This window comes from Vicia villosa, unplaced genomic scaffold (genome assembly GCF_029867415.1).
Source record: "Vicia villosa cultivar HV-30 ecotype Madison, WI unplaced genomic scaffold, Vvil1.0 ctg.002395F_1_1, whole genome shotgun sequence".
Classification (NCBI taxonomy): Eukaryota; Viridiplantae; Streptophyta; class Magnoliopsida; order Fabales; family Fabaceae; genus Vicia; species Vicia villosa.
The window spans coordinates 305,034-331,386 of NW_026705917.1; the positions used below are offsets into that span (position 1 = coordinate 305,034).

General features: G+C 33.8%; 1 protein-coding gene and 1 long non-coding RNA gene across 2 annotated transcripts; one reads left to right on the forward strand and one right to left on the reverse strand.

Annotated features, from left to right (window-relative positions):
- Positions 1–2,255: 2,255 nt before the first annotated feature.
- Positions 2,256–4,846, reverse strand: LOC131638723 (uncharacterized). Its single transcript, XR_009294750.1, has 3 exons — positions 4,336–4,846; positions 3,716–3,792; positions 2,256–2,500 (listed from the first exon to the last, which is right to left on the reverse strand). It is a non-coding gene; the product is annotated as an uncharacterized LOC131638723 (long non-coding RNA).
- A 1,299-nt stretch (positions 4,847–6,145) lies between these two features.
- LOC131638722 (probable serine/threonine protein kinase IRE) lies at positions 6,146–17,152 on the forward strand. The gene is made up of 17 exons (XM_058909280.1): positions 6,146–6,805; positions 6,982–7,052; positions 7,159–7,332; positions 7,816–9,147; positions 9,491–9,663; positions 9,870–10,119; positions 10,393–10,485; positions 10,579–10,719; positions 10,808–10,900; positions 11,078–11,279; positions 11,446–11,531; positions 11,631–11,719; positions 12,453–12,504; positions 12,597–12,653; positions 12,742–12,897; positions 16,554–16,643; positions 16,859–17,152. The coding sequence occupies exons 1-17, from the start codon at positions 6,370–6,372 to the stop codon at positions 16,943–16,945; spliced, it is 3,582 nt and encodes a 1,193-aa protein (XP_058765263.1). The 5' UTR covers positions 6,146–6,369; the 3' UTR covers positions 16,946–17,152.
- The last annotated feature ends 9,201 nt before the right edge of the window (positions 17,153–26,353 follow it).

The window sequence follows — 26,353 nt, forward strand, 5'->3', positions numbered from 1 at the left end:
GATTTTTTTCATGAAGTTCAGCATAAGAAATGATGCCTTGAAGAGCAACAAGGATCTTCGCCATGAAGTCCAACATAAGAAATATTTCCTCGAGGAGCGGCAAGGATCTTCGCCATGAAGTGTAGCATAAAAAATGTTTCCTCGAGGGACGACAATGATCTTCGTCATGAAGTCCAACATATAAAACAGTCAGAAGAAAACATCCCTCTGGGAAATAAATCGCTCAAGAATTTTTCATAGATACACAAACATGATGTTTATTAGAGAATTACAAATAATTTAACTGTAATAATATCTTAAGTGGAGAGCATTCCAGGTCATGGGTAATAGCGGTCCTTCTAGTTCTTGTAACTTGTATGCTCTATGAGAAAGTTTCTAAAATATGTGGTGCAGTCCCTCCCAGTTAGGTTGTAACTTTCCCTCCGGGGTGGGTAAAACCATTTTTTCAAGATCAGGTTGCCTTCTTGCATTTATCTCGGCTTGATTCTTGAATTATATCTTCTGGCGGCGCTGTATTTGGAAGGAAACTCTCGGACATGGGCGACCTCCCTTATTTTGTCGATCAGGTTTGTCGCACACTTCAATCCTGTCTCATTTGCTTCTTCATTAAACTATGGTCTTTGCCACGAGGGCGTGTCATCCTCCACAGGTAGCATGACGTCCACTCTGTAGACAATGGAAAACAAGGTTTCTTCAGTGGTGGAATGAGGAGTGGTTTGGTACGAACATAATATCTCGGGGAGTAGTTCCTTCCATTAGCCATTGACATCGTCAAGCTTCTTCTTGAGTCCCTTCAACTTTGTTTACTGACTCGGCTTGACTGTTGGCTTGAAGGTGTACAACGGACACAAATTTTATTTGTACTCCCAAGTCTTTTCAAAAGTCGATGACCATAATACTGAAAAATTAAATCCCATCGTCGAAGATAATGGCTCCAGAGAGTCGCACATTATATTTTGCCAATAGAAAAGGCGCACTCTCTCCGCCGTGATTTTGGAGACAACTCTCTGAACTAGTTAGACAAATACATCAATAAATTTTGTGTTCCACTATTTTGTTTGTATGTGTTTAGACTCTTCTAAAATACTTTTCAAGTTATATTAGATTACTTTTTTTTTCTATCTATTTGTGATTATAAATCATACAAATAATATACTATTTCATTACAGATTGTATAAATTAAAAGGAAAAAAAATGTATTTTACTTTTATTTATAGACAAGAGCCATTCAAGCTCAAAAGCTTCTACAATATATAGGTTGAGGAATGCCTAAATCTCCAAACAAAGACATGACAACAAATATATTTTAAGTTGTCTTCCATGCCTCCAATGAATTTAGAAGACTTGTCGATTGGAAACTAGTTTGAAGTTTTTGATATCTTATTATTAAAATGTTCACTTTTCTTTCATATATTATTGTTGCCAATGTCACTACTAGTGTTCACATTATATTGTAAATGTCATAGCTACTTATAATTTTCACATTATTGCTAATGTTTTAGGAGCTTTCTAAGTAAGTAAATTATCCAAAACCTCCATTTACATTGTTGTCTAGTATGAATTTTTGATGGATTAGAATCCACAGAATCAGAATATGTGTTGAATGTTATGTCAAAGAAAGTTAAGGAGTTAGTTACATGTACACTATTGTCTAGTATGGATTTTTGATGGACAAGAATCCACATAATCAGAATCATTGTTGAATGTTATGTCAAAGAAATTTTTTATCACAAGTGCAGAAAAGACTTTTTACATCGGGCGAAAAACACATTTTACATCGGGTCTAGGTCCGATGTAAAGTCAAGTGATGTAGTAAATCAAATACATTTTACATCGGGTTGCAGTCCGATGTGAAAAATACACCTACCACATCGGTTGACTGTTACGTCTGATGTGAAATATGGTATTAATTATATTTTTTCTAAAATAATTGCAATATTTAACATCTGTTTCTTTATTAGCACGATGTAAATATAGATTTTTACATCGGTTGTTACATTGGCCCGATGTAAAATATAAGTTTTTACATCGGTTTTTACATTGGCCAGATGTAATATGTTTGCTATCTTTCATTAAAAGTTCTGTAATTTTTTTTTGTACCTAATTTTTTTATATTTTTCCAACACCACACAAACCATATTTAAGTCGCTATTTTTCATATTTTTTTCAACATCATACAGACCACAATGGAATTGAAAAAAAATAAATAGATGATAGTTTTTAACTTAGACTTACTATCATTGATGTTCATTAACTTAGTCAACAAACAAGATTCAGACGGCTTTTAACCATATAATAGATTAATCGATCCAGAAAATATCTACATCAACCTATGAATCAAAATAAATCAACACCAATATCATTATTAGTTCTTGCTCTATACTAGCATGGTCCTCATCTAAATTGTTTCAGTGACAGAAAATAATAAGCTAGTTTGTAATGGAAGTCATATATGATGGAGTCTACCAGACCATCATCTTCAAGAGCTTTTTCAGACAACCTGTCATTATGAACATATTTTAGTTTAAATCATAAGTAAATGCTTAACATACCCATAACAAAATAATATAAAAATAAAAGATCCGACTTGATCATGTCCAATGGAAGCTTGAGCTCTCTTACTAGTTCTACAACATGTATTCTCCTCTCATCTAACGTGCAATTTAAAACCAAATTCAACATTTATGAGCATAAGGTAAAAACTAATAAATTATACCCAATTCATTAAAATGTATAAATGTTGATTAACAGAAATAGACTTTAAATCATTAAAACTAATGTATCACTTAGCTTTAGTGAACTAGCGTTATAATTTTTCTAAGCCTCACAAACTGAATCTAACTTGTTTGATAATAATCAATCATATCAAAATATCAACAAATATCATTGAGTTAATGTTGATTCCAGCATGTTCAAGTGGCAGATCAAACAGTTCTGATAAAAATGAAATTCTACAGCATCAAATTCAAATGGATTTTAATTTAACCCATATGTGTCCTTTAATAAGATAAGTAAGAGTTACTTTCTCTAGTGTACAAGAGTGAATATTTAATTTTTAACATAACATCTATCACTCCCAACATTATTTAATTTTTAACCTAGGACACTACTAGTGTTATTTGAATTCTACACACTACTAATCAAATAACACAAAATCCTAATTCATACTTCATACATTACCAAGCCCACATAAAAGAGTTTAAAAATCAATTTGAAATCATATTCAAAATCATTTTGCATACAATTAAAACCAACTTTTAATCTCCTATTATTTGAGTTACAACCTTTCCAATGCCACAATCTATTTTCTATGTGAAATGAAGATGGTTATATGAATTACCAATCTGAGGAAAATTAAGAATAAGTAATTTGACAATCACAGAAGCTATGGTTTATAGTATTGGGAACATTCTTTTCAAACATGATTTCTACAATTTCAAATAATTGGACATGGCATGGTGCTTGACATGTGAACATGATCTTGCATTAGTTTAATTTCAATGAAAAAACATGAACACCTCTCTGCTAGGAAGAACTGTTATTAGATTCCAACCATAACACTTAAATTAAAATCAAGGTTGGATCCTAATAGAGCAAACAATACTTCTAAACAGAACATACATTTTCTAAATTAGAAATTAGAAATCAATAAAATGCTGAAATTTCAAATCACAGCAGAAACCTTCTAAACAGAACATACATTTTTTAAACATACCTGCAATTTAAATTCAACTAGGATGGCGATATAAGATCGGTTACCCCTCTAAAAAATGCACTTGAAAAGGAAAATACCTACATTATATCCATGATCAAAACAGTAGAAAAGACAAAGAGAACAAGAAAAAAAATGGTAACTCAGTAAAGTTCAAAACCCTAATATTATGTTCTTTAAAACATAGAGAGGGTGACTATAGATAATGTTTATTCAGGAAAAAAAGCTTCCATCAGTTCCCAACTCATCAATCTTTGTAAACCTATATTTAAGGTAACTGTTGAGAAATGTGAAATTATACATATATATTCTTAAAAAAAACAAGTACGAAATTATCTGAAGGAAATATTCAGGAAACAATAAAATATAAATAAAAAAGTAAAATTGGAAAACATTTAGATATTATCTTGTCATGAAATCTATGAATCTGTTAAAAATTTCTTTCTCCAAGTCAAAAATTGACTTATCTTCCATGGTTTCTATTCTACATTTATATGAAAAAAATAGTATTATCAAAAAAACAGTATTATCATTCTTCTTTTTTCTTATTCTGTTACTGATTTGGTTCTATCTAATTTCAAAAACCCTAAATTAACAAAAACCATAAAGTCAAGATATCTTACCTTAGTGGCTTTGATGTTGAAGAGAAATCTTGTAAATCGACTCTAGTGCGGGAACCAATCGCGACGTAGAACATGAAATCGCAATTGAGAGAAGGAGAGAGTACGGTGCAGTTTGGCGAGATAATAGTATCACGTGAGAAGGAAAGAAAGAGACGAAGGCTGGTGGTGGTTTCCGCCGCCAGTGATGGTAGATTTCACGTCGTCGGAAAGGGACAGAGAGGGTCGCAGCTAGGCATGGAGATCCCGGAAGGGTTCGCAGCGGTGTCTGTGCCGGCAGGTGAAATCGACGACGAGGGTGGCCAGCGTAGCGTTTGGCAGTGGCAGGTCCGTCGTCAGGACTGTGGTCTGAAACAGAATCGGACGCGGTTCAATGAGGGACAACGTTTGTTTGGAACTGAGCGGCGCAGTGTTTGTTTGTAACTGAGCGGCGCAACGTTTATTCTGCTGTTTGGAAACATCATGTGAAAAAATTATTTAGGGTTTTCGTTTAAAAGGGGGAAGGAATTCCCATCGGTTGAGTAAATGGCCCGATTGAAAGGTCAGATATAACAAAACTTCTCCTATTTACCAAATTGCCACCGTGTTTTATTTTTTCACTTTTTACATCGGGGCAAATCTAAGCCCAATATGAAATCCTTTATAACAAAATTTCATTTTATTTATCAAACTGTCACCGTGTTATATTTTTTCTTATATCAAATATTTTTTACATCATTGGAAATAAATGTCTGATGTAAAATTCTTTGACAAATATTTTTCACATCATATATCTTAACACCTGATGTAAAATGCTTTAACCAAATGTCTTATTTTTAGTAGTGTATTTTGTAGATATAATAGATGCTGCAAAGAGATGCTGGAAGCTAGATGATGCAGAGAGATGTTGGAAGATGTAAAGAGCACCATTAGGTGATTTTGGTGTAGCACTTAAGGATTATGATAGGATAAGATCAATTTCAGCTTAGTGATACTATGAACTACTTTGATCCTTTTTATATAATACTTCATAGAGTACTAAGATTGATGTTTTTTTTAATTTTGAGATTTTGCTGGTGAAGATTATAAGTGAAAGAAAAGAAATTAATGTTGTCTATTCACCACCATTTACTGTGGATTAATCTTGCAATTTTGTAGACAATACTTCAAATACATAAAATTCTCATCTTACAACCGCATGGCAATCATACACATTTCATGCCTCTTCATCAATATAATACACAAGAAATAAAATGTAATACTATACTTAGTTTTGCTCAAGGTTTTAGTTTCTCCGACTTTCAACTCTTTTTCTTTCTTTAACTTTTTCTCCATTTCACTTTTAATTTATTTTCCCTCACATCTTTTTTGTTTCAAATAAATATTATCTTCTTTGTTTTATACCATTTTTTAGCTAATATGTACTCTACATTTCCTTCTCAAAAGATAGAGGATGATTTCCCCCTCTATTTACCGCATCACTAGTGACAAAACTTAAATATTATCTATAGACATCATCACCTCAAACAACTAGAACCTGAGTCATAAAACATGGTTAGCAAGGTTCACTCCATATATTAAATTCCAACTTTCAAAAATCAAAACAATCATTTACTCTCATGCTAAAGTATATAATTTTATATAAAATATATTTATTTACTTATATAACTATTTTGATCGTAGGGACATTGAAACTTTGGAAAGCACCAAAAGACTTGGTAAAATTCACAAGAAAAAAATTGATTGGACCCATGCTAATTCATAATTCACCCAAGAGTTTAGACTCATTCACACGCGCAGACACGTACTCTAACTTATATAACAGTAATAATAATGAAATAAATATTGAATAACCAACTTGTTTCGCGGGAAGCTCGTCCCTTCCCAAACAGAAAATCAAATCCCGCTTTTCTGTCTCCATTTTCTTGCCTCCGCCACCCGAAAAACTCTCTCTCTATCTCTTTCTTTCATTTTTTTCTCGATTCAAATCTTCTCTCTTCCTTCCACTCTCAATCACCCACACAATGCTATGAAGAATCCCAACCTCATCATCGATCCATGTCGTCGAACCCTCCGCCGCCAGAAAATGATCCACCTCCCGCGACACCGTCTCCGGTATCCTCTAGAGGCAACAAACTTCAGAAAACCCCTCACATTCTAAGCCGACGCACGGCGGCTTCATCCGTGGATGAAGTCGCCGATGAAGTCACGGATTTCGCCGAATTCGAAGACGAAGAGAATAAAATACTCGAAGAAGAATGCGTTGTTCCTCAACGTCATTTCGAACGCGGCGAATCATCGTCGTCTTCATCTTCTTCCTCCATTTTGCTCGCGTCTTCTCTAGGTCTCAATAGCATCCGAACGCGATTATCGCCTCTTCGTCATTCTTCTTCCGCTGGTGCTCCCGCCTTCGCCATAAAAGAAGCTGCTATTCCGGTCAGTATCAACAATGTCGTCAAATCTAGATCCAAATCTTCACATCCGAGAGACCTAGGTATACACATTTCTCTAGCTATAGATTCTCTAATAATATGAATTATGAACCGAAACTTGATTTTATTGTTGAATTGAATCAATCTTGCATGCATATTTATTTTTTTTTTATTTTTTTAAATTAGTTTAATTTTGGAGTGAATTGGTTATGAATTTTTCAATGTTGTTCTTCGTTAGGGGAAAAAGTTCATTGGAATCAATCCAAATCGTTGAAAGCTCATCATTCACATCTTCTCCCTGTGCCGGAGGTGATATATTATATTTTTATATATAATTTTAGTTTAGTAATTTTGTGTGTTAAATAGTTGGATAAATGTAGGTAGATCAGGTTCATGGCGTGTTTTTTTTGTTCAGGCCAATCATGCAGCTTTCGCGGAAATACAATCCCCACGTTTTCAGGAAATCCTTAGACTTACAAGTCGCAGGCATAAGAGAAACCCTGATATTAAAAGCTTTTCCCATGAACTCAACTCCAAAGGAGTTAGGCCTTATCCAACCTGGAAACATCGTGCCTCTTGGCACGTCGAGGTACTCTTTTAGTTTTAAATTTCTTTTAGTTTCATTTTAGGTTTTAAATAACGGTTGCAGTGTCGTGTGGTATAGGTGTTGCGACACTGATTACGGTCTTCGCAGTGTAAATTAACCACAATTTAATCTTTATCTTAAAAACGGTGAATAACGGTATTGCTGTATCGGCACTTTCCATACCATTTTGTCGCAGCAACTTTCATGCTAACTGACCAATTTTTAAAACCATAAGCCCTATTTGGATTAACTATTCAATTAAATGCTTATAGCAGTGTTTCCTTATAAAACTAAAACTGTTTTCCCAAGTTATCTTGGAGAGTTTACAAAAATCAGCTTAAAACATCTTATAAACATGTCATAAACTCTACCAAACTGTCTCATAAGTGTTTATGCGAGGAGATATTCTCAAACAAGAAAATTCTTACAGACCATAAATTTGTCAAACCCGCTTTTTTGGTTTTACATTAAAATGAAATGTTGCAGGAAGTCATGGTGGAGATTAGAACTAAGTTTGAAAAACTAAAGGAAGAAGTTGATTCTGATTTGGGTGGTTTTGCTGGTGATTTGGTGGGTACTCTTGAAAAAATATCTGGATCTCCTTGTGAATGGAAAGAGGGGCTGGAAGATTTATTGGTTGTTGCTCGAGAATGTGCAACGATGACAGCTGCTGAGTTTTGGATCAAATGTGAAACTATTGTTCAAAAACTAGACGATAAACGCCAAGAAATACCAGTGGGGATCCTTAAACAAGCTCACACACGCCTGCTATTTATTCTCTCTAGGTGCACTCGTCTTGTGCAATTCCAGAAGGAAAGTGATCAAAAAGAACAAGATCATGTTCTTAGTCTTCACCAACTCAGTGATCTTGGAGTATATTCAGAGCAAATTTTGAAGGCTGCAGAGAATTGCAGCGTCCCACCTAGTGGACATGAGATGGCTGAGAAGCAGTTACCAAAGTCACATGGAAAAGAACAAGACAAATTGGTAACAAAACAAAATCAAGCTGACGAACATGCAAGTGCTGCGACTGACAGCGTGGAAGTTACTACAGCTAAAAGTGTTGAGTCAACTGCCAGTAGCTATAAAATGGCTTCTTGGAGAAAGCTTCCATCAGCTGCTGAGAAAAAACGCGTATGTTCAGATGCAGCAGTGAAAGATGAACACGCCGAAACCTTGGATACTTCATCATGTCAACCTGAACATTCACAAACGTCATCTAGAACGCGAAAGGACTCTTGGGGATTCTGGGGAGATCAGCAAAATCTACCATATGATTATTCAATGATCATCTGCAGGATTTGTGAGGTTGAAATACCAATTGTAAGTGTGGAGGAGCACTCTCGAATATGCACAATTGCTGATAAATGTGATTTGAAAGGCTTAACTGTAAATGAACGGCTGGAGAGAGTTTCAGAAACTATTGAAAGGTTACTTGAATCTTGGACACCAAAAAGCACACCTAAAAGCACTGATACTCATGGAGAAAGCTTTGAGTTTGCAAGAGTGTCAACATCGAGTTTACATGACGAGTTCAATGAGTTGTCTCTAGAAAGAAATAACTTGTCTAGTAGATGCTCTGAAGACATGGTTGACCCTGCTCCTGAACCTGATATTAGTTTTGTTGCAGATGATCTAAACCTTTCACCTGAAATAACATGTGATACTCAAATATGCTCAAAACCTGATCATAGCGCCAAGGTATCTTCACCTGGAAGCTTGACACCGCGATCACCGTTGATTACACCAAGAACAAGTCAGATAGAAATGTTACTAGGCGGAAGAAGGCATATATCAGAACTTGAGAGTTATGACCAGGTATACACTACCTTCTATTTATCCTTCATTATAAATGACTACATGCAGAAAAATATTACACTAAATGTAAGTATATTATCAAATTGTATACAGTATCACCCATGATATTCATCTGTCATTGTTTTCAGATTAATTTTTCTGAATATGAGAAATGCTATAGATACATTCTTTTGAATACACACTTGAATCCATTCTTTGTAATTGGTCTATTTTAAAAAAAATCGTTAGTTTTCTCCTAAAATCACCACCTTTTTAAAAAAAAATGAATGCAGTGGGTTCATAGAATGAGTGCTAGCATTCCCTCCGGAATATTTTCATTGATAATTAGAATGTCATATGACAGATAAACAAGCTAGTTGAAATTGCTCGTGCTGTAGCAAATGTGAACACCTGTGACTACAGTTCTTTGGAATATATGCTTGAACGTGTGGAAGACCTGAAATACGCAATTCAAGACAGAAAAGAAGATGCACTTATTGTGGAGACTTTTGGTCGACGAATAGAGAAACTTTTGCTGTGAGCATTTGTCAATTTTTCGTCTGGTTTCAGGACAACCATATATTTTGGTGATTTTTAAAGTATTTATATGATTTTTCCAGCATTTCTGTAGAACCACTATTTTCAGTATAAGCTGAAAAATGTGTCGTTCCTAATTTATTTTTCCCTTATGCTATCATAATAATGCTGAAAATCATACCTTGAAATATGCTACACCTTCATAGGGAGAAATATGCTACCCTTTGTGGGCAAATAGAAGATGAAAAGGTAGACTCATCAAATAGCATGGCTGATGAAGAGAGTTCTGTAGAAGATGATACAGTCCGCAGCCTTCGTGCAAGCCCGATTAATCCTTGTTCTAAGGACAGAACCTCTATTGAAGACTTTGAAATAATAAAACCAATAAGCAGGGGTGCGTTTGGACGAGTTTTTCTTGCCAGAAAAAGAGCAACTGGTGATTTATTTGCTATTAAGGTAGACTTCCTTAAACTGAAATGAGTCAAACGATTACCTTGCACAAAAAAAGTTGAGATAAATTGATTCTACGAACTATGTTATTAAACAGTGCTTACAAAATGGATATGTCCATTCATGAAGTTTTAAAACAATATTCTCCAGTCTGATATGACTATTGTTCAGTCCAGCATTGTCAGTTGGTTATGGCTGGCTATAAAGCCTATAGAAACCATTTGAAATTCTGAGTAATAATTAGAAAAAAGTTTAAACTATTCTTTAATCTTTTTGTAGGTTCTAAAAAAGGCAGATATGATTCGTAAAAATTCAGTTCAAGATATTTTGGCTGAGCGAGACATCCTTATATCTATTCGAAATCCTTTTGTGGTAAGTAGGCCATACCATGTCTTTCATTACTTCATTTGCGAAGTTGATGCACATTGTTAACATATCTAATTTTCGGGTAATTATGATGAACAGGTCCGTTTTTTCTATTCTTTCACATGTAGAGAAAATCTTTATTTAGTTATGGAGTATTTAAATGGTGGGGATCTCTATTCTATGTTGAGAAACCTTGGTTGCTTAGATGAAGATATGGCTCGTGTATATATTGCAGAAGTTGTAAGCACATTGGCTTTTGTAATTCGTTGGTTAAAAATTATCTTTACTTTTTTGTCTTATTTTTATCTTGTTCTTGGTCGCTCCACAGGTTCTTGCGTTGGAGTATTTGCATACCCAACATATAATTCACAGAGACTTGAAGCCAGATAACTTATTGATTGGTCAAGATGGTCACATTAAGGTCAAAATCATGGATTTAATTATTTAATATACCTCTTTTCTTGTAACTTTTTTATATCAACAACAAAATTATCTTTTTTAAATGACAATATTCATAGTGGAGTAGCCTAAATTACTAACATTAGGTATGTACAGTTCCTAATTCAACTCAAAAGTGTTTAATCCTTTTTCATTACAGTTAACGGACTTTGGACTCTCAAAAGTTGGTCTCATCAACAGCACCGACGATTTATCAGCACCCACATCTTTCGCTAGTGGCTTTTTAGGCGACGATAAACCAAAATCTCGACATGTTTCAAAAAGGGAAGAACGTCAACAACAATCAGTGGTTGGCACTCCAGATTATTTGGCACCCGAAATACTTCTGGGCATGGGACATGGTTTGCAGTTTCCTGCTTTTATTAAATAGTGCATGTTATCATAGACTAGTGCTTTTAGTTAGCCAGTTCATTTTTAAATGAATAAATAACTAGTTTTATTTAATTTTTTTTCTTTCAAATTCATTTTATTTTAAATATATTCTTATATATGCTTGTACTCATGTAGGTGCAACGGCAGATTGGTGGTCGGTAGGTGTCATACTTTATGAGCTTCTTGTGGGTGTTCCACCTTTTAATGCAGAACATCCACAGGTAGGTGACTTCTTGGATCTAAAAGCGGTTACTGAATTTTTGTTTTATTGGATCCATGCGAAATAATTTTTATTTAGGTTCATTGTTTTTTGCTTGCAGCAAATTTTTGATAACATAATTAACAGAGACATACAATGGCCGAAGTATCCCGAGGAGATAAGCTATGAAGCATATGATTTGATGAATAAGTAAGCATTATCAAAGTTAATATGTATTTTATTGATCTTTAAAAGAGATTATACAATTTAACTGCAAAAGTAAATAAATGCTGAAAAACAATTAATCTACACAACATTTAATATGCTCTATATATCTTTTACCTGTAAAATAAGTCATTGTATAGAAGAAAAAAAAGATGAGAAACTATTAAGAAAGACTTTAGAAATTAATGATTTGGATAGATATATGATATATGGCAAAACATTATGACTTCATTTTATCCATTTAGCTGATCTGGCCCTATTTAGCGGTACAAGGTTTGATTGTTGTTATAGTGTATATAAGAGAAAAAAGAAACACAAGAATGTGTATGAGGAAAATAGATAGTTGTGCGTGGGAGCTTGCATACACACTCACCAGCTTTGCATAACAATAGGCATGTGGATAGGATGGAATGGAAGTATAAGACTGTGAGAAGTCAAATTGACGATTTTCAGTAATTTATCCACAGAAATCTTACACACAGTAAAGATGTGGTTAGCAGTGGCTTACATAACAAACACTATTGTCAGAACAATTTGAGAGAACACGCTGTTATTAAATAGTATAAGTAGCTTCTACAAGTATTGTGTATTCCTATGATACCTCTAAATGGATATTACACGAGTTATGTCATTTGTTGGTAAAAATAGCCCTCCTTTAACGTTATACATTAAGATTTCTGTGATGTTGGTTATGGCTGATAATAAAGTTCTCTTTCAGATTATTAATCGAAAACCCAGTACAAAGGTTAGGTACAACAGGAGCTTCAGAAGTGAGTTATTTACTTCTTTTGAAAATGGAATACTCAGAAAATTATGGTATTATCTTTACACAAAAGGAAACAATACAATATTTTTTTGGCAGGTTAAAAGCCATGCTTTCTTCAAGGACATTAATTGGGATACGCTAGCCAGGCAGAAGGTAATCATTTTAAATTTCATTTGAGCTTGATATGTTTGTGCCATATGTCTTGATTTCTCACGCTCGGGATGCACCCAAATCTTTACAGGCTATGTTCATACCATCGACTGAAGCTCTTGATACAAGTTATTTTATGAGCCGCTACATTTGGAATCCAGAGGATGAACACTGTGCTGGAGGTAGTGATTTTGATGACATTACTGAATCTTACACCAGTGGTTCAGGAAGCGATTCATATGAAGATGTAAGAATACTTTTGAACTTTAGTACTTAAATGTGGTACTACTTTTTGAATTTGTGATAATGTGTAGAATATTATTGATAATAGCTAGTACTTGATACAAAAGACTCAATACTAATCACTATTTATAGGGACACGTAGTCAATTCTAAATCAAGAACAAATCATGATAATAATAACTAATATCTAATCTGATACTAAGCTATATTCTAAGATACTCTAAATTAATATAAACAATATTATAAGATATTTTTAATATTCTAACACTCCCCTTCAAGTTGAAGCTTACTAAGCTTTCAACTTGATACAAATTAACCCTAAAAATACGAGATCAAACCAAACAAACTAATATCATAACCAATGTAGAAAGAAAATAATAAGAAGAACCATCGTAGAGAGGAACAAAAACCAAAGAGGGATGGGGTTGTTTCGCTGATGATGGAGACAAATCCGGAGATGACGTCAGAAGTGAAGCCGGAGTGATAAACCAACAGAAGGAGCATCCAGTGAGAGACCAAACCAATGGAGAGAAAGAGAGGCAACAAAGGGTATATATGACCAATATTAAAACCAACGGTGAGAGAATCAACCGAAACCATATAAAGTGGTAGACGACATGCCAAGAACAATTTGTTGATTCAACAAGATGATTTTTTTTCTTCAATAGAACCTATCATTAACAAAAGACAACACAACACACATTCTCAAACTTTTGGGAATTCAATAAGAGAAGCGATTGGTAGTTCAAGAAGGATTGAATTTATGATTATGTGTAAAAGATGAGAGAAAAATATTATTGATAATAGCTATTGACTTAATACAAAAGACTCGGTCTTAATCCCTATTTATAGAGATACATAGAGTCAATCATAAATCAAGGACAAATCGTCATAATAATAACTAAGATCTAATCTAATACTAAGAGATACTCTAAGATGTTGAGTAGTTTTGCTTTTGAATTGTTTTGGGCCTTGTCCATTATATTGGTTATTTGTCTCTATAAGGCCTTCTATCATTATGATGAATAAGAGAATACCATTTTATACCAACAAGTGGTATTAGAAAGCCTGTGACCCGGGACCCAAAACTAAAAATTGTTGTTTTCAGTTACAACTGTAGAAACTGTTTGCTCCGTTGAAGTCGTTGAACACCATTCTTGAACCTTCTTCCTCCGATCTTCTCCTTCAGCTACTATGAAGCTAGAGCCTGTGTAGTGAGATATATATGGTTCAATTAAGCTTGAATCTGTTAGAGGAAACATGTACTTTATCACCTTTACAGATGATTTTAGTAGGAAAATATGGATTTATTTTTTGAAAGAAAAGTCTAGTGCCTTTGATGTTTTCAAAAGATTTAAAGCATTGGTTAAAAGAGAATCTAGTTGATTGATTAAATGTCTCAGAACCTGATAGGGGACATGAATTTACATTCATGTAGTTTACAAGGCATCAAAAGACAACTAACTGCATCATATACTCCACAACAAAATGGAGTATTTGAGGAAAAATAGAACACTTATGAATATGGTCAGAAGCATGTTGCCCTGCAGAAATGTACCAAAACATTTCTGGCCTGATAGAGTGAAATGGGCCACTTATTTCATGAGTACAAGTCCTACTCTTTTAATGAAAAACTTGACTCCTAAAGAAGCTTGGAGTGGATCAAAACCAACAGCATCACTTTAGAGTTTTTGACTGTCTAGCTCATGTGTATGTCTCTGATGCACATAGAAAGAAACTTGATGGCAAAAGTATTAAGTGTGTTACCCTTGGTGTTAGTGAAGAATCCAAGACATATAAACTGTATTATCCTGTTGAAAGGAAGGTTATCATTATGGACATTATGTTTCATGAATCAAAAAGTTGGAATTGCAACAAGAAGGAACATGCACGACGAGAAGAACCTGATAGCAATACTGATGATGAAAGTGATATTGTCCCACCAGAGATGTCTTATGTGATTGAATATAATGATTTAGCAGAAAATATTATGAATGAATAAAGTCCAGAAGAAATGAGTAATCAAGGTGATTCTAGTGATGGTGGTGATTTTGATGAGTTATCTTACTGATTATGTTATTGGTACATAAACTGAGAAAGAAGATCAATTGCACAATCTTGTTGTCTTCAGTATAAGTGAAGATCCTAGCACTTCTAAAGAAGCTCTCAAATCAGAAATTTTGAGAAAAGCTATGGACCTTGAGATATAGACCGAATAAAGAAATGGCACTTGGGAGCTCACTACCGTTGCACGCTTGAAGACCATTGGAGTTAAATGGATCTATAATACAAAATATAATTAAAGAGGAGAAGTTGATAAGCACAAGGTCATATTAGTGGCAAAAGGGGTACTCGCAAAAATATGGTATTGACTACAATGAAGTGCTTGCACCTCTTGCTAGATAGGATACATAAGAACTATTCTGTCAAGATTTGGAATGGAAGGGTGCAACAAAGTATGCAGTCCAATTGTTTCGGGATGCAAACTAATGAAAGATGAAAATGGAAAGACTTCAGATGCTACTTCTTACAAACAAATGTTATGGTGCTTAATGTATTTATGAGCTACAAAACCTGATCTTGCATTCTCAGTATGCTTGATGGCTAGGTACATGGAATGACCCACTGATATCAACGTTGCAGCAATTAAAAGGATCTTGAGATACTTGAAAGGTCCCTTGAGCCTTGGCATTTTGTATAACAGTGAAGAGGCCTCAAATGCAAGGTTGGACAAACTCCGATTATGCTGGTGATAATGATGATAGAAAGAGCACATCAAATTATGTCTTCAAGCTTGGCTCTGGTGCAATCTCATGGTCATTTAAGAAGCAACCCATAGTCACTTTACCCACCACATAGGTAGAATTTGTAGTTGCAACATCTTCAGCCTGTTAAGGAATTTGGTTGAGAAATATTCTAAGTCATTTGAAGGTAAATTAGAAGAATGGTTCAGTTCTTCTTTGTGACAATAATTCCTCCATCAAGCTATCAAAGAATCCTATTATGCATGGAAAATGCAAACATATTGATTTTAGATTTCTCTCTTAGATATCTCACTATGGATAAAATAATTGAGCTTAAGCGTTGTAGCACTATAAATCAACTAGGTTATATACTTACTTAGCCATTGAAGCTTGACTGCTTTTGCAGATTAAGGGAGGCTTAGGGATGAATGGTTTGCCTATTTTAAATTAATCTTTTGTTATAGAGTTCAATGTAAGGGAAGGTTTGTAAGTAATTTTGCTTTTGAATTATTTTGGGCCATATTAGTCTTTTGGACCTTGTCCCTTGTATTGGTCATTTGCCTTTATAACTTAAAAGGGCCTGGTGTCTTTGATGAGTAAGAGAATACCATTTTGTATCAACATAAGATACTCTAAATTGATATAAAAGATATTATAAGATAGGTGTTTAATTTTAAGTAGACGATTATGTGTTTCACTTCGTATGAACAAAAACTCTAAACCTATATTTTGCAAGTGGAAGATTATTCGTGAAAGAATTAGTTTGCTTTTAAGCCACATGCGACAATTTTGTTCTTATCAATTTTATTTTTTTCTTTGAATTTGAATTTCTAATTTAGTTTTCAAAGATTTCATTTGATGTTATTTTTCTGTAAGTTCTCTCTTAATAATTTTCTTACTATATATTGGCTAAGCAGGAAGATGAATGTGGTAGTTTAGCGGGGTTCGCTCATTCAGATTCAAACCATCCTGTGTCGCAGTATTCATTTAGTAACTTTTCATTTAAGGTAATATTTATCATTCTTGATGTCATCTTGTCTAAATATAAGTTAGATATATTAGGTCAACATTATATTATTTTGAGATACCAAAATTTGTTGTTATTTATTATTGTAGGAAATGTCTCTTTTATCCTTTTCATTACAATTTTTTTGTTGGTTACTTGCCGTTGTCCTTAATTTGTTTGTACTTTTTCATTTGAATTGTTATTTTTTTATTACAGAATTTGTCTCAACTAGTCACTATCAATTATGATGTGGTGTACAAGAACAAAGAATCGCCCGATGACTCCAATCCATCTGGTTCCTGATATATTTAAAGAAGTTTGTAAATTTCTTCAAACAAGAATTTTCAAATAGGTGGATTTTCGATAGAAAACATTGTGGACATATTTTGTACTAACGCTACATTCATATGATTACTAATGTTAATATCATTTTAGTATTAATGTAACTTGCCTCGATTAAAAAATGTATGTTGCTTTTTTGTTTTGAATAGAAATCTTTATATGTTTATCAGAAAATAGAGGTTTACCCAAATTCTACTGATTGCAATGGGACTACTATTTTTTTTTTTTTTTTGTCATTTTTCGCGCGTTGTGCCGGTAGACCTATAATATATTATTGTTATTGTATATAATATTTTAAACTTCAAAATTTTGTTAATATACATTTATTATAATGACTATAAAATCTACAAAAAATATATATTAAATGATGATATAAATCAATGTCACACATTTATATACAAATGATTATGAATATAATAATAAAAATAATTAGTTAATTGATTTAATTGTTAATTAAAATTTGTATTAAAACAGTAAGTGACTTAATAAATATAAATAAATGATAGGAGTCACATAATAAATAAAAAGTTGAAAATTTTAGTAGTTATATTCATATATTTTTCAATCAATGACATTTTTAAATTATAAACTTTTGAAATTGTAATTTAAAAATATTTTTGATATTATATTTATATATATTGTATTTACTCTAATTTTGTAATCTTTCACTATTCTCTAAACTATTAGTTTTTTATATTTTTCATAAATTTTAAATTATTCATTAATTTTATTTATTGAATTTATTTCATTATTATTACTATCAAATATTTTAAAAATATATTTTTTATTATTATTAATTTTGAAGTAATGAGGGTTCAGTTCTAGAGTTTTATAATAATGTAATGATATTAACTTAAAAATGCTAATATTTAAGTTTATAAAATAAATAAATTAATAATTGAAAAAATGAGACCTAAAACACGTAATATTTTTTATTTTTTTTGTTAAACTATAAGGTTCATATATTGTAAGACCTTTTTTTAAATGAAATATTATATAATAATTTTAAAATTATAGAATAATAGTGCTCCATAATTATTTTTTTGCATCTTTAAACAATTTTAAAGGCCAGTAATCAAATTAAAAATTCTAATATTTAAATTTATAAATCAATAGTGTTGTAGCATTATATTATGAAAAAAAAGTGATACATAATCTATAAATCAGAAAAAAAGACAACTAATCATTAAGAAATGTGAATTAAGTAAAATATTCTATTTATTATTATCATTATATTTGAAGCATTGATGGCTCAATTAAACCGTTTTTAATGATGGTTCAATGGAGAGTTTTCAATTTAATATTATTTTTATTAAAATGATTTTTAATCCATAAAATTAAAATATTAATTATTAATAAAAAAAGAAAAGTTAGAAGGATTAAAAATAATAATAATAATAATAACCTAATTGGTACGGTAATATATGTATTATAGTTCTATAAATATGGCTATCTAAATGATTGTAAAAGTCGTATATTTTAATATTTATTCTAAGATTGTTATTCGTAGAAGTTGATAAATTTTTTAAATTGAAAGACCGACACACTGTAGCTACAAATATTATCAAAATATCCTTAAAAAATTGTCCTTGTAAAAATATTATTATTTTAGTTATTTTTCATGTTTGATTAAAAATTATTTATTTATTATAATAAAATTGGGATAATAGATTGGATAAATGTAATGATTTGATGTGGAAAAAAAATAGAGTCATAAAAATTCAAATTTTTAAAAGATTTCTAATATGACGTCACATTCGATTTAGGGTTAGAGTTGTGTTCAAAATTATCATCATGACAACCTTGAATTTATATTAAGTAGATTAGAGCATTCAAGGTAGAACATTTTTATTCTAGATATATTTATAATTAAATAATTAGGTATCATAAACATGAATCTAATAACGGAACGGGATACTAGTATTTTATTATTTTAAATGTTGAATGAACAAGATATTAATATTTTATTATTTTAAAAGTTGAATTAGATTTTTACCGTAATAGTATTTTATCTTTTTAGAAGTACTAAAGGCTAAAAGTTTTTTAAAGATTTTAATAAATTAAATGTATATGAAAGGAGGTTATCTCAAAAACACTTCTTAAACTTTGGTAACTTCAAACAGATATTTTGACAGCCTAAATATACAAATACATTATCAAACTAAAAAACTAATATGAAAAAAGAAATCGGCTTTGTGAATACAAATATACACAGCGAGATATAATGTGTGTTTCAATAATAAAAAGTTTAAAAATTGAAAAAAAGGCATTATAATCGTATAATAATGGGGTGGGTGTTGATTTCTATATTTATAATTGCCTTAAAAAAACTTCATTTTTGTATCTCTAATCTCTTCTGGTACATGTAATAAAGAAAATAATCGACAGAGATACCAAATAGACAACGCAGAAATGTTATGTTAGAAAATGAAATAAGGAAAGGAAGAAATAACCCTATTGCCTCCTTCTAATTGCTTCCTTCCCCTACCGTGTTTTATTGTCTTTTTCTTGCATATGTTTTCATTGCTTTTGCATATCGACTCAATGGTAAAGGTAGTTGAAACTGCATAGGAGGAGATGTTGCATGTGTGTACCTTTGTGTAAGAAGATATGGGAAAAAAAGCAGGTTAATAAGAGAAACGAGAGATTCGTATGATACTCAAAAGGAAGTTACTCATTTTACCTTTGTACACTCTCTCAAGTTCTGTGTGGAAATTTTAGACTATATATATATATATTTTTTTTCTATAAATAAATTAAAATTCAATTTTAATCTCTAAAAAAATTTGAGAATTTCTTTACCCACCTCATAATCTTTTTGGTCACCTCTGGTGAATTTACCAAAATACCCCCTGTTTCGAAAATACATCTCCGAAAAAGTGCTTTTATTGGAAAAAAAGGTGTTTTCGGAAATGTATTTCCGAAAACGTGTTTTTTTTTATGAAAAACACTGATTTCGAAAATGTATTTCCGAAATAAAGTTGTTTTCCAGAAAATTGATGAATTCGGAAGTGCATCTCCGAATTCACCCCCCTTTGAAGAATTCGGAAATGTACTTCCGAAATAAGCTCTGAACAAAATAAAAATAACAAACAACAACGATTTGCTTTATTATCGGATGAAGATTACATCGATCACATTACATAAGATTAAAGTTACATATTGTTAAACACGGGTAGGTGAGGATGAGTCAACATTTTGATAACGTCGTCCCCCAATCTTTGAAGCTTCGCGTCTAACTCGATCGGACCCTTCGAAGAAAATCGGTCGAAAGTTGTCCACAAAACTGCTAAATCTTCGTCGTTCTTGATCTCAAAAGGTGTGAACTCAACGTCTCTGTCGTCGTTAAGCGATGGCGAACGGTACTCGAGCTTGACAACCTTTCGATTTTCCGGATATTGCAATAGCGTGTTGAGCGACGTTATCAACTCCGCAAACGGCGTGTCGCGCGAGAAGCGAAATTGGAACGGCATCGGGTAGCCAGTGGTGAAGTAGACGAATGCTAGGTGGGGGTAGGTTTGTGTCATTTGTGTTTTCTGGTGTGAAGAGAATGAAGAAGAGTGTGTTGTATTTATAGACTTATTGGAGCAATGATGGCCCAACAAACCTTATCCTACATTCAGTGGTCTTTTCGGAAATGAACTTCCGAAAATTGGCTGAAAACAAGTATATTTCGGAAATACATTTCCGAATTATGCAGAAACAGAGGTGAAATTTACATTTTGTTGATTGCTTAGTGTTTTGTGTAAAAAATAACAAAAGCATTCAAAATAGACATAAATTGGACAATGATGACATAAAACATACTTATATTATATATGTATTGAATCGGTCTGATTTTACATGGTAAACGACAATACATACAAAAACGGTCCTTACAAACAAAAAACGGTCCGGTACAAACTAAAATTCACCGAACCAATCGGTGGCTCCTAAATCTAAAATAGGTATGTTCTTCGACCGCTCTGTATTTTGCTCGCGCTCTTGGCTCATCATTTCTTCAAACTCCGCCATTCTTGAAATGAAAGGATCCGGCCAAGTCTCCGCCTCATTTGAATGATGTGTCGTCCATTGACAAGAAGTAGCCTGTATAGGACACCCCGGTTTCAAAAACACTTGCACGAAGTGTCGCGATCTTAGATACCCGATGCATATGATGCAGCTCGACGCGTCCAATTGCGGTCGACTATGAAGTGGGAAGAATGTCTCACATAGTCCAAATCCCGTCAAATTGACACACACCCGATCATATGCACTTGCTATTAGATGGCCCATATCGGGGAATGACATCCACTTCGAAACCGGAGCGATACCGGTAAGTGATGGAACAAGTGAATCATGAAGTTTCGCAAACTTTTCTTGATTTTCATATAGTCAGGCGTAGATGTCCCGATGCGAAGTCAACTCCGAAAGAAGTTCCCGTCGAACTAAAATGTGATTTTCTTCCCCTTTACCGAGCAAACCCGCAACGGCCCGATATCCACAATTGTCGTCGCCTCCAACATCAATTATGTTATCGATATATTTGTGCATAAAACGTGGCATCTCATCAATGTATATAACGGGTGATTTTTGGATCGGTGGTGTGCGAGGTGGCTTCGAAATACGGGCTCCTTTGTTAGCACTACCTTTGGATTTTGGGTTCGGTGAATCCGGGAACAATGCATCAACATGTTCAAAGTAGGAAGGAGATCTTTTTGTTGATGTGTCTTCTTGTGTATTTTTGGACTTTTTCGGTGCACCTTTAGTTTTAACCGGTTGGGATGGCGGTTTCAAATCGGTGGTCTCCGGAAATGCAAACTTTTTATGTGCATCTTCATTGTGTCATCCGCATTAGCAAACTTCTCCATTATCACTTCCAACTCGTCAGAGATGGTGATTTTGGAGTCATTTACTTTCGGCGGGTCAAAATCATCAAAACGAAGCTTCTTCCAATGGTCAATTACCTCATCCATGCGTATCGGTGAATTTAACTTCATTTTTTTTGAAAGTATACAAGCACATGGAAGGCCGTATGTCTTTCTAATGGTGCACCCACATAAAGAACTATCCGGACCCGTGGTCTCCGCCCGCTTCGCCTCATGAAACATAAAATTCAAACCCGAACGGGATATGTTGTAAATCAATTGGGAGAATATAATTTGGACCTTAAAACGATGTTCCATAACCGTCTTGCTCCGACCGAACGATGTTTGAATTTCATTGTTGATTTTGGAGCATTTGGTTCACGGTGTCCCATCCCCGACACAAATCTCCCTTGCTATCACCCAACCACCTTTTCAAGACCGCATGTGCGGATTCAACTCGGTTAGTCGTGGTGCAACCAAGATGTCTAACTCGATTCGTCCAAGCGCACACAACTTTTTCCTTGACTTTGTCAAGAATGGTGGATTCGACGTAATGACAAAAAGTCTTAATGGAACCGCACAAAGACCTAAAGTGTACCAATTTCTCGGTATACACCTCTTCGGAGTGTGCATCTAAAATCTCCCTCCATGCCGCCATTATCCTCTCCACAACAACACCGGCTTTGATAACTTTACCGTTTTCATCCGGCCTATCTTTTGTCCCAACCGCGGGTTTCAACTTACTTCTCACGTTGCAAGTTATGTGATACCGGCAAAGTAACGCGGTCGATGTCAGGAAGACGGTATCGACCGCATTCATCAAAGCATTGTTCTGGTCGGTAACAATGACGTTTGGCATAACCTTTTGATCAACTAACAAAGACTTGCATATTCTCAATGCCCATGTAAAGATTTCTCCTTTTTCACACTCCAAAAAAGCAAACCCGACCGAATAAGTCTTGTCCGTCGAGGTCACACCGACTATCTCTAGAAGAGGAAGCTTATATTTGTTTGTCTTGTAAGTCGAATCCATGACAAGAACGGTTGGAAATGTGTTGAACAATTTGATACTTTCGGGATGAGTCCAAAAAATATCACGCACCGTAACTTTGTCCTCGGACGTTCGGAAGCTTGACACGTATTGGTTATCGCCTAATAGTTTCAAAAGTTGTTGCATTTCCGACCGAGGGCCCATTTTCAAAACTTTAAGATTGTGTCGTTCATTGTAAACTTGCTTGATATTTGAAACGTTATCCAGTTTTTTCCGTTTCAAATCGGCAAGTATGTTGCGAGGCGCCACTTTAACTATCGATAAATCCGAAATCACAATCTTCTCTTCGCGGGACAAACGACACGCCATTGGATGCCCGTGTAACTTGGCATCCAAGGCATGATTATGAATTCCACAAATGACGCTTAAACGCCACAAATCATCAACCCTCCGAGTCGCGCACAACTTAAACGGACACCCGCACTTTCTCGAACCCGTGTCTTCGTGTTTTAACACCCGGTTTAATTGTACATAACTCCCACCTCGTTCGCAATTCAAAACAACGAAAGCTTTCCGCCTACTATTTCCATTGTCGGACCTTTAAAATAACAATTCCAAATCCAAGTTTACTAGCTTCGTTACGAACCCAATCAATTAATTGTTTGCGACTAGCGAAGCTCCGATCATTTGTAAATTGTTGCCGAAAAATCAACCGCATCGATCATCGATTTAACGTCGATACCCGGATCGCTACTAACGTTGACAACTTCCTCTTTAGCTACTACGTCGTCGTGCACAATGTTGTCCGGATGCACCATACCTAACATATGCAAAAATTAGCAAAATTGGCCAAAACAATTTTTTTTTACTGTCAGGGCTTATTTCGGAGGTACATTTCTGAAATTTGTTAGGTAACATATTTCGGAAATGAACTTCCGAAACATCGCAGGTTTCAGCAAAAAAATTTATCAATCAATGTAGTGAAATAGGGGATAAAATGAGAGATGTTTACCTCAAATTGTAGCTTTCTATGCTCCCTTTAACGTGATCAACGGTTTGAAACTTGATTTTGAGACGAAAAATGGATGGAGATTAATTGAGTTTTTGAGAGGGTTTGGAGAAGTTTTGGAGAAAAATGATGAAATAGTGAAGGAGGGAAAATTGTATATGCAGATATGTTTTCGGAAATGAACTTCCGAAATATTCTCTTTTTTTGAATTTTCATGCATTTCGGAAATGCATCTCCGAAAACACCAAAAAAGTGGTTAATTCGGAAATGCATTTCCGAAACCTAAAAAATTCTGGAAAAAAAATTACTTCGGAGATGCATCTCAGAAGCAGGGGCAAAAGGGGGATTTCGCTGGGGGTGACCCCCCATAGGGAGGTGGGTAGAGAAATTCTCAAAAAATTTATGCATACAGTTTTAATGCTGTTATTTTTTAAATTTTTAAAAACTGTTTAATTACTTTTTAATTTTTAAATTTTTTAATAATTTTTTTATACATGTTTAGAATATTGTAATGATAAGAATTAAATATAAATTTTCAAATTTTTAAAAGATAATGATAAAAGTAATGAAAATCTCAACTTAGAAATCAAATTTTGAGTTCCTTTTTTTTCAAGAAATTTTTTAAAACGTTCTAAACATGTATGCAAAATAATCATTCAAAAATACACGTTACGTGCATAATAATTTTGTAGGGACCAAAACATGTCATTTGCTTTTATATGGACCAAAAACAAAATTTATTATTTTATAGGGACCAAAAATATATTTAACCCAAAATTTTAAAATATCCCCTATTTTTGGAGAAGTATCTCCAAACGCACCAATTTTCCATTTTAACACTGGTTAATTCGAAGATGTATCTTCGAAGGACTTTGTAGTGTGTGACCGGAGATACATCTTCGAATAAACATTTTTTTAATTCAAAAAGCTATTTTAGAGATGCATCTCCGAACTAGGTGAGCATATTTAAAGCTCGCGTCAGACTCTCCCTATTTTCCTTTATTTTTCAAAAACTCAAAACTATCTCTTCTCTTTACCTCTCTCTACCCATTTCCAGTTCCCACTCAAGGTTAAGTTTTGAAGCAACATTTACTTGTATCTTGCCATTCCAAACTCTATCTAACTAATGCATTCAACATCAGATCACTTTACACCCTCATCATTTGAGTACGTTTCTCATTTTGTTTTTTTTAATTATTTTTTATTAATGTATTAGCTCAAGTAGGTTAGTTTTAATGCATTAGATAGCATCAACATTTGAAATAGACTATGTGTAGATTTTGTTTATATGATGGATGAGTTTGGATTATACTTGGATGGCTAGAGCAGTTGCAAAAAAAAATCGGCCATTGAAGATGAACAAAGCTTTTTTTCGAAGATGTATCTCTGAAGTGTTCTGTTTTAGGTTTTCAGAGTTACATCTCCGAACTCTTTCCTTCCTCGTATACTAATCTCGCTTGTTTATTTTTTTCAAGGGGTATGGCTAAAAACAACGAAAGGTTAAGACTCAGGTGACCCACCTTAATTGTGTTTGCTCGTCGCGAGAGGGCTTGTCAGTGTGAACAGGCTAGAGTCGTCCCCCTTCTGCCTCATGATAGGGAGGCATAGACCTCTATAAGTTAACTATCACGGGGTCGGGATCCCAGAGTCGTGTGCACCTGTTACCCTAAGATTTTTATGGACAAAAAATAAAAAGGATACTCAGCTGGTGACTTTAGAAGTTAAGGGAGGAGGCTTGTGAATGGAGGCATTTTCAAGAAATTAAGGCTCACATAGAAAATATACGGAAGAGATGTCGAAAACACATGCAGGTCGAATCGACTAAAGTGGAGATTATATAAAATAGTCGAAAGAGTCCCTGTCGACCACAAAGGCTTCTATTTTACTGTTTGCATCCCTAACAAGCGCCAGCGTCGAAACCAAGAGCGGTTGAGCCTTGAAGAAACTGGCGGGAAGTTTCAAAATTCAAAAGCTAAGGGTGGTTATTTCAAGTAATCGTGCCTTGCAGGCACCAAAGACATGGAAAAATCTCATGGAGCAGCAGTTGCCATTTTGCTTCATTATCAGCCGTAGATTAATTTAGGCAGTTATCTTATGTACTACTGTAAATAAGTCATTTTTATGTAAAATTGAGTGTGTTCGCTGGTATACTCAAATTACTCGCTGATACTCTGCCCAATTTCTGACTGTAAGAAAGAAAGATTTGATGAGTGCTTGATGTACGTGAATCACCACCATTATTTCAATGCATAATTTTTATTTTTCAGTCATTTATCTTGATATTTTCACTTATGTTTTACCTGTTGATCACCATTCATTCTACACTTTCACGTTCATAAAAGAGTCATTCACACTTTATTTCGTTTAGAAAAAAGTTTGGATCCAACGCTTCCTGTCGGTCACGAGTCACCACAGTAAGTCAAGATCTCAACGTCTAGATTCGTTTGTATTATTAAACATAGGTTTGTTTCCGTCGGTCACAAGTCACCTGGAAGTCGAACCTAACATTGTGTGGAAAACCG

Bases quoted from the DNA above. Each gene is read 5' to 3' on its own strand.
- LOC131638722 (XM_058909280.1), top strand. From the start codon at position 6,370: ATGTCGTCGAACCCTCCGCCGCCAGAAAATGATCCACCTCCCGCGACA. The intron at 9,664-9,869 runs GTGAGCATTTGT...ACACCTTCATAG, and splicing joins CGAATAGAGAAACTTTTGCT to GGAGAAATATGCTACCCTTT. The intron at 12,654-12,741 runs GTAATCATTTTA...AAATCTTTACAG, and splicing joins ATACGCTAGCCAGGCAGAAG to GCTATGTTCATACCATCGAC.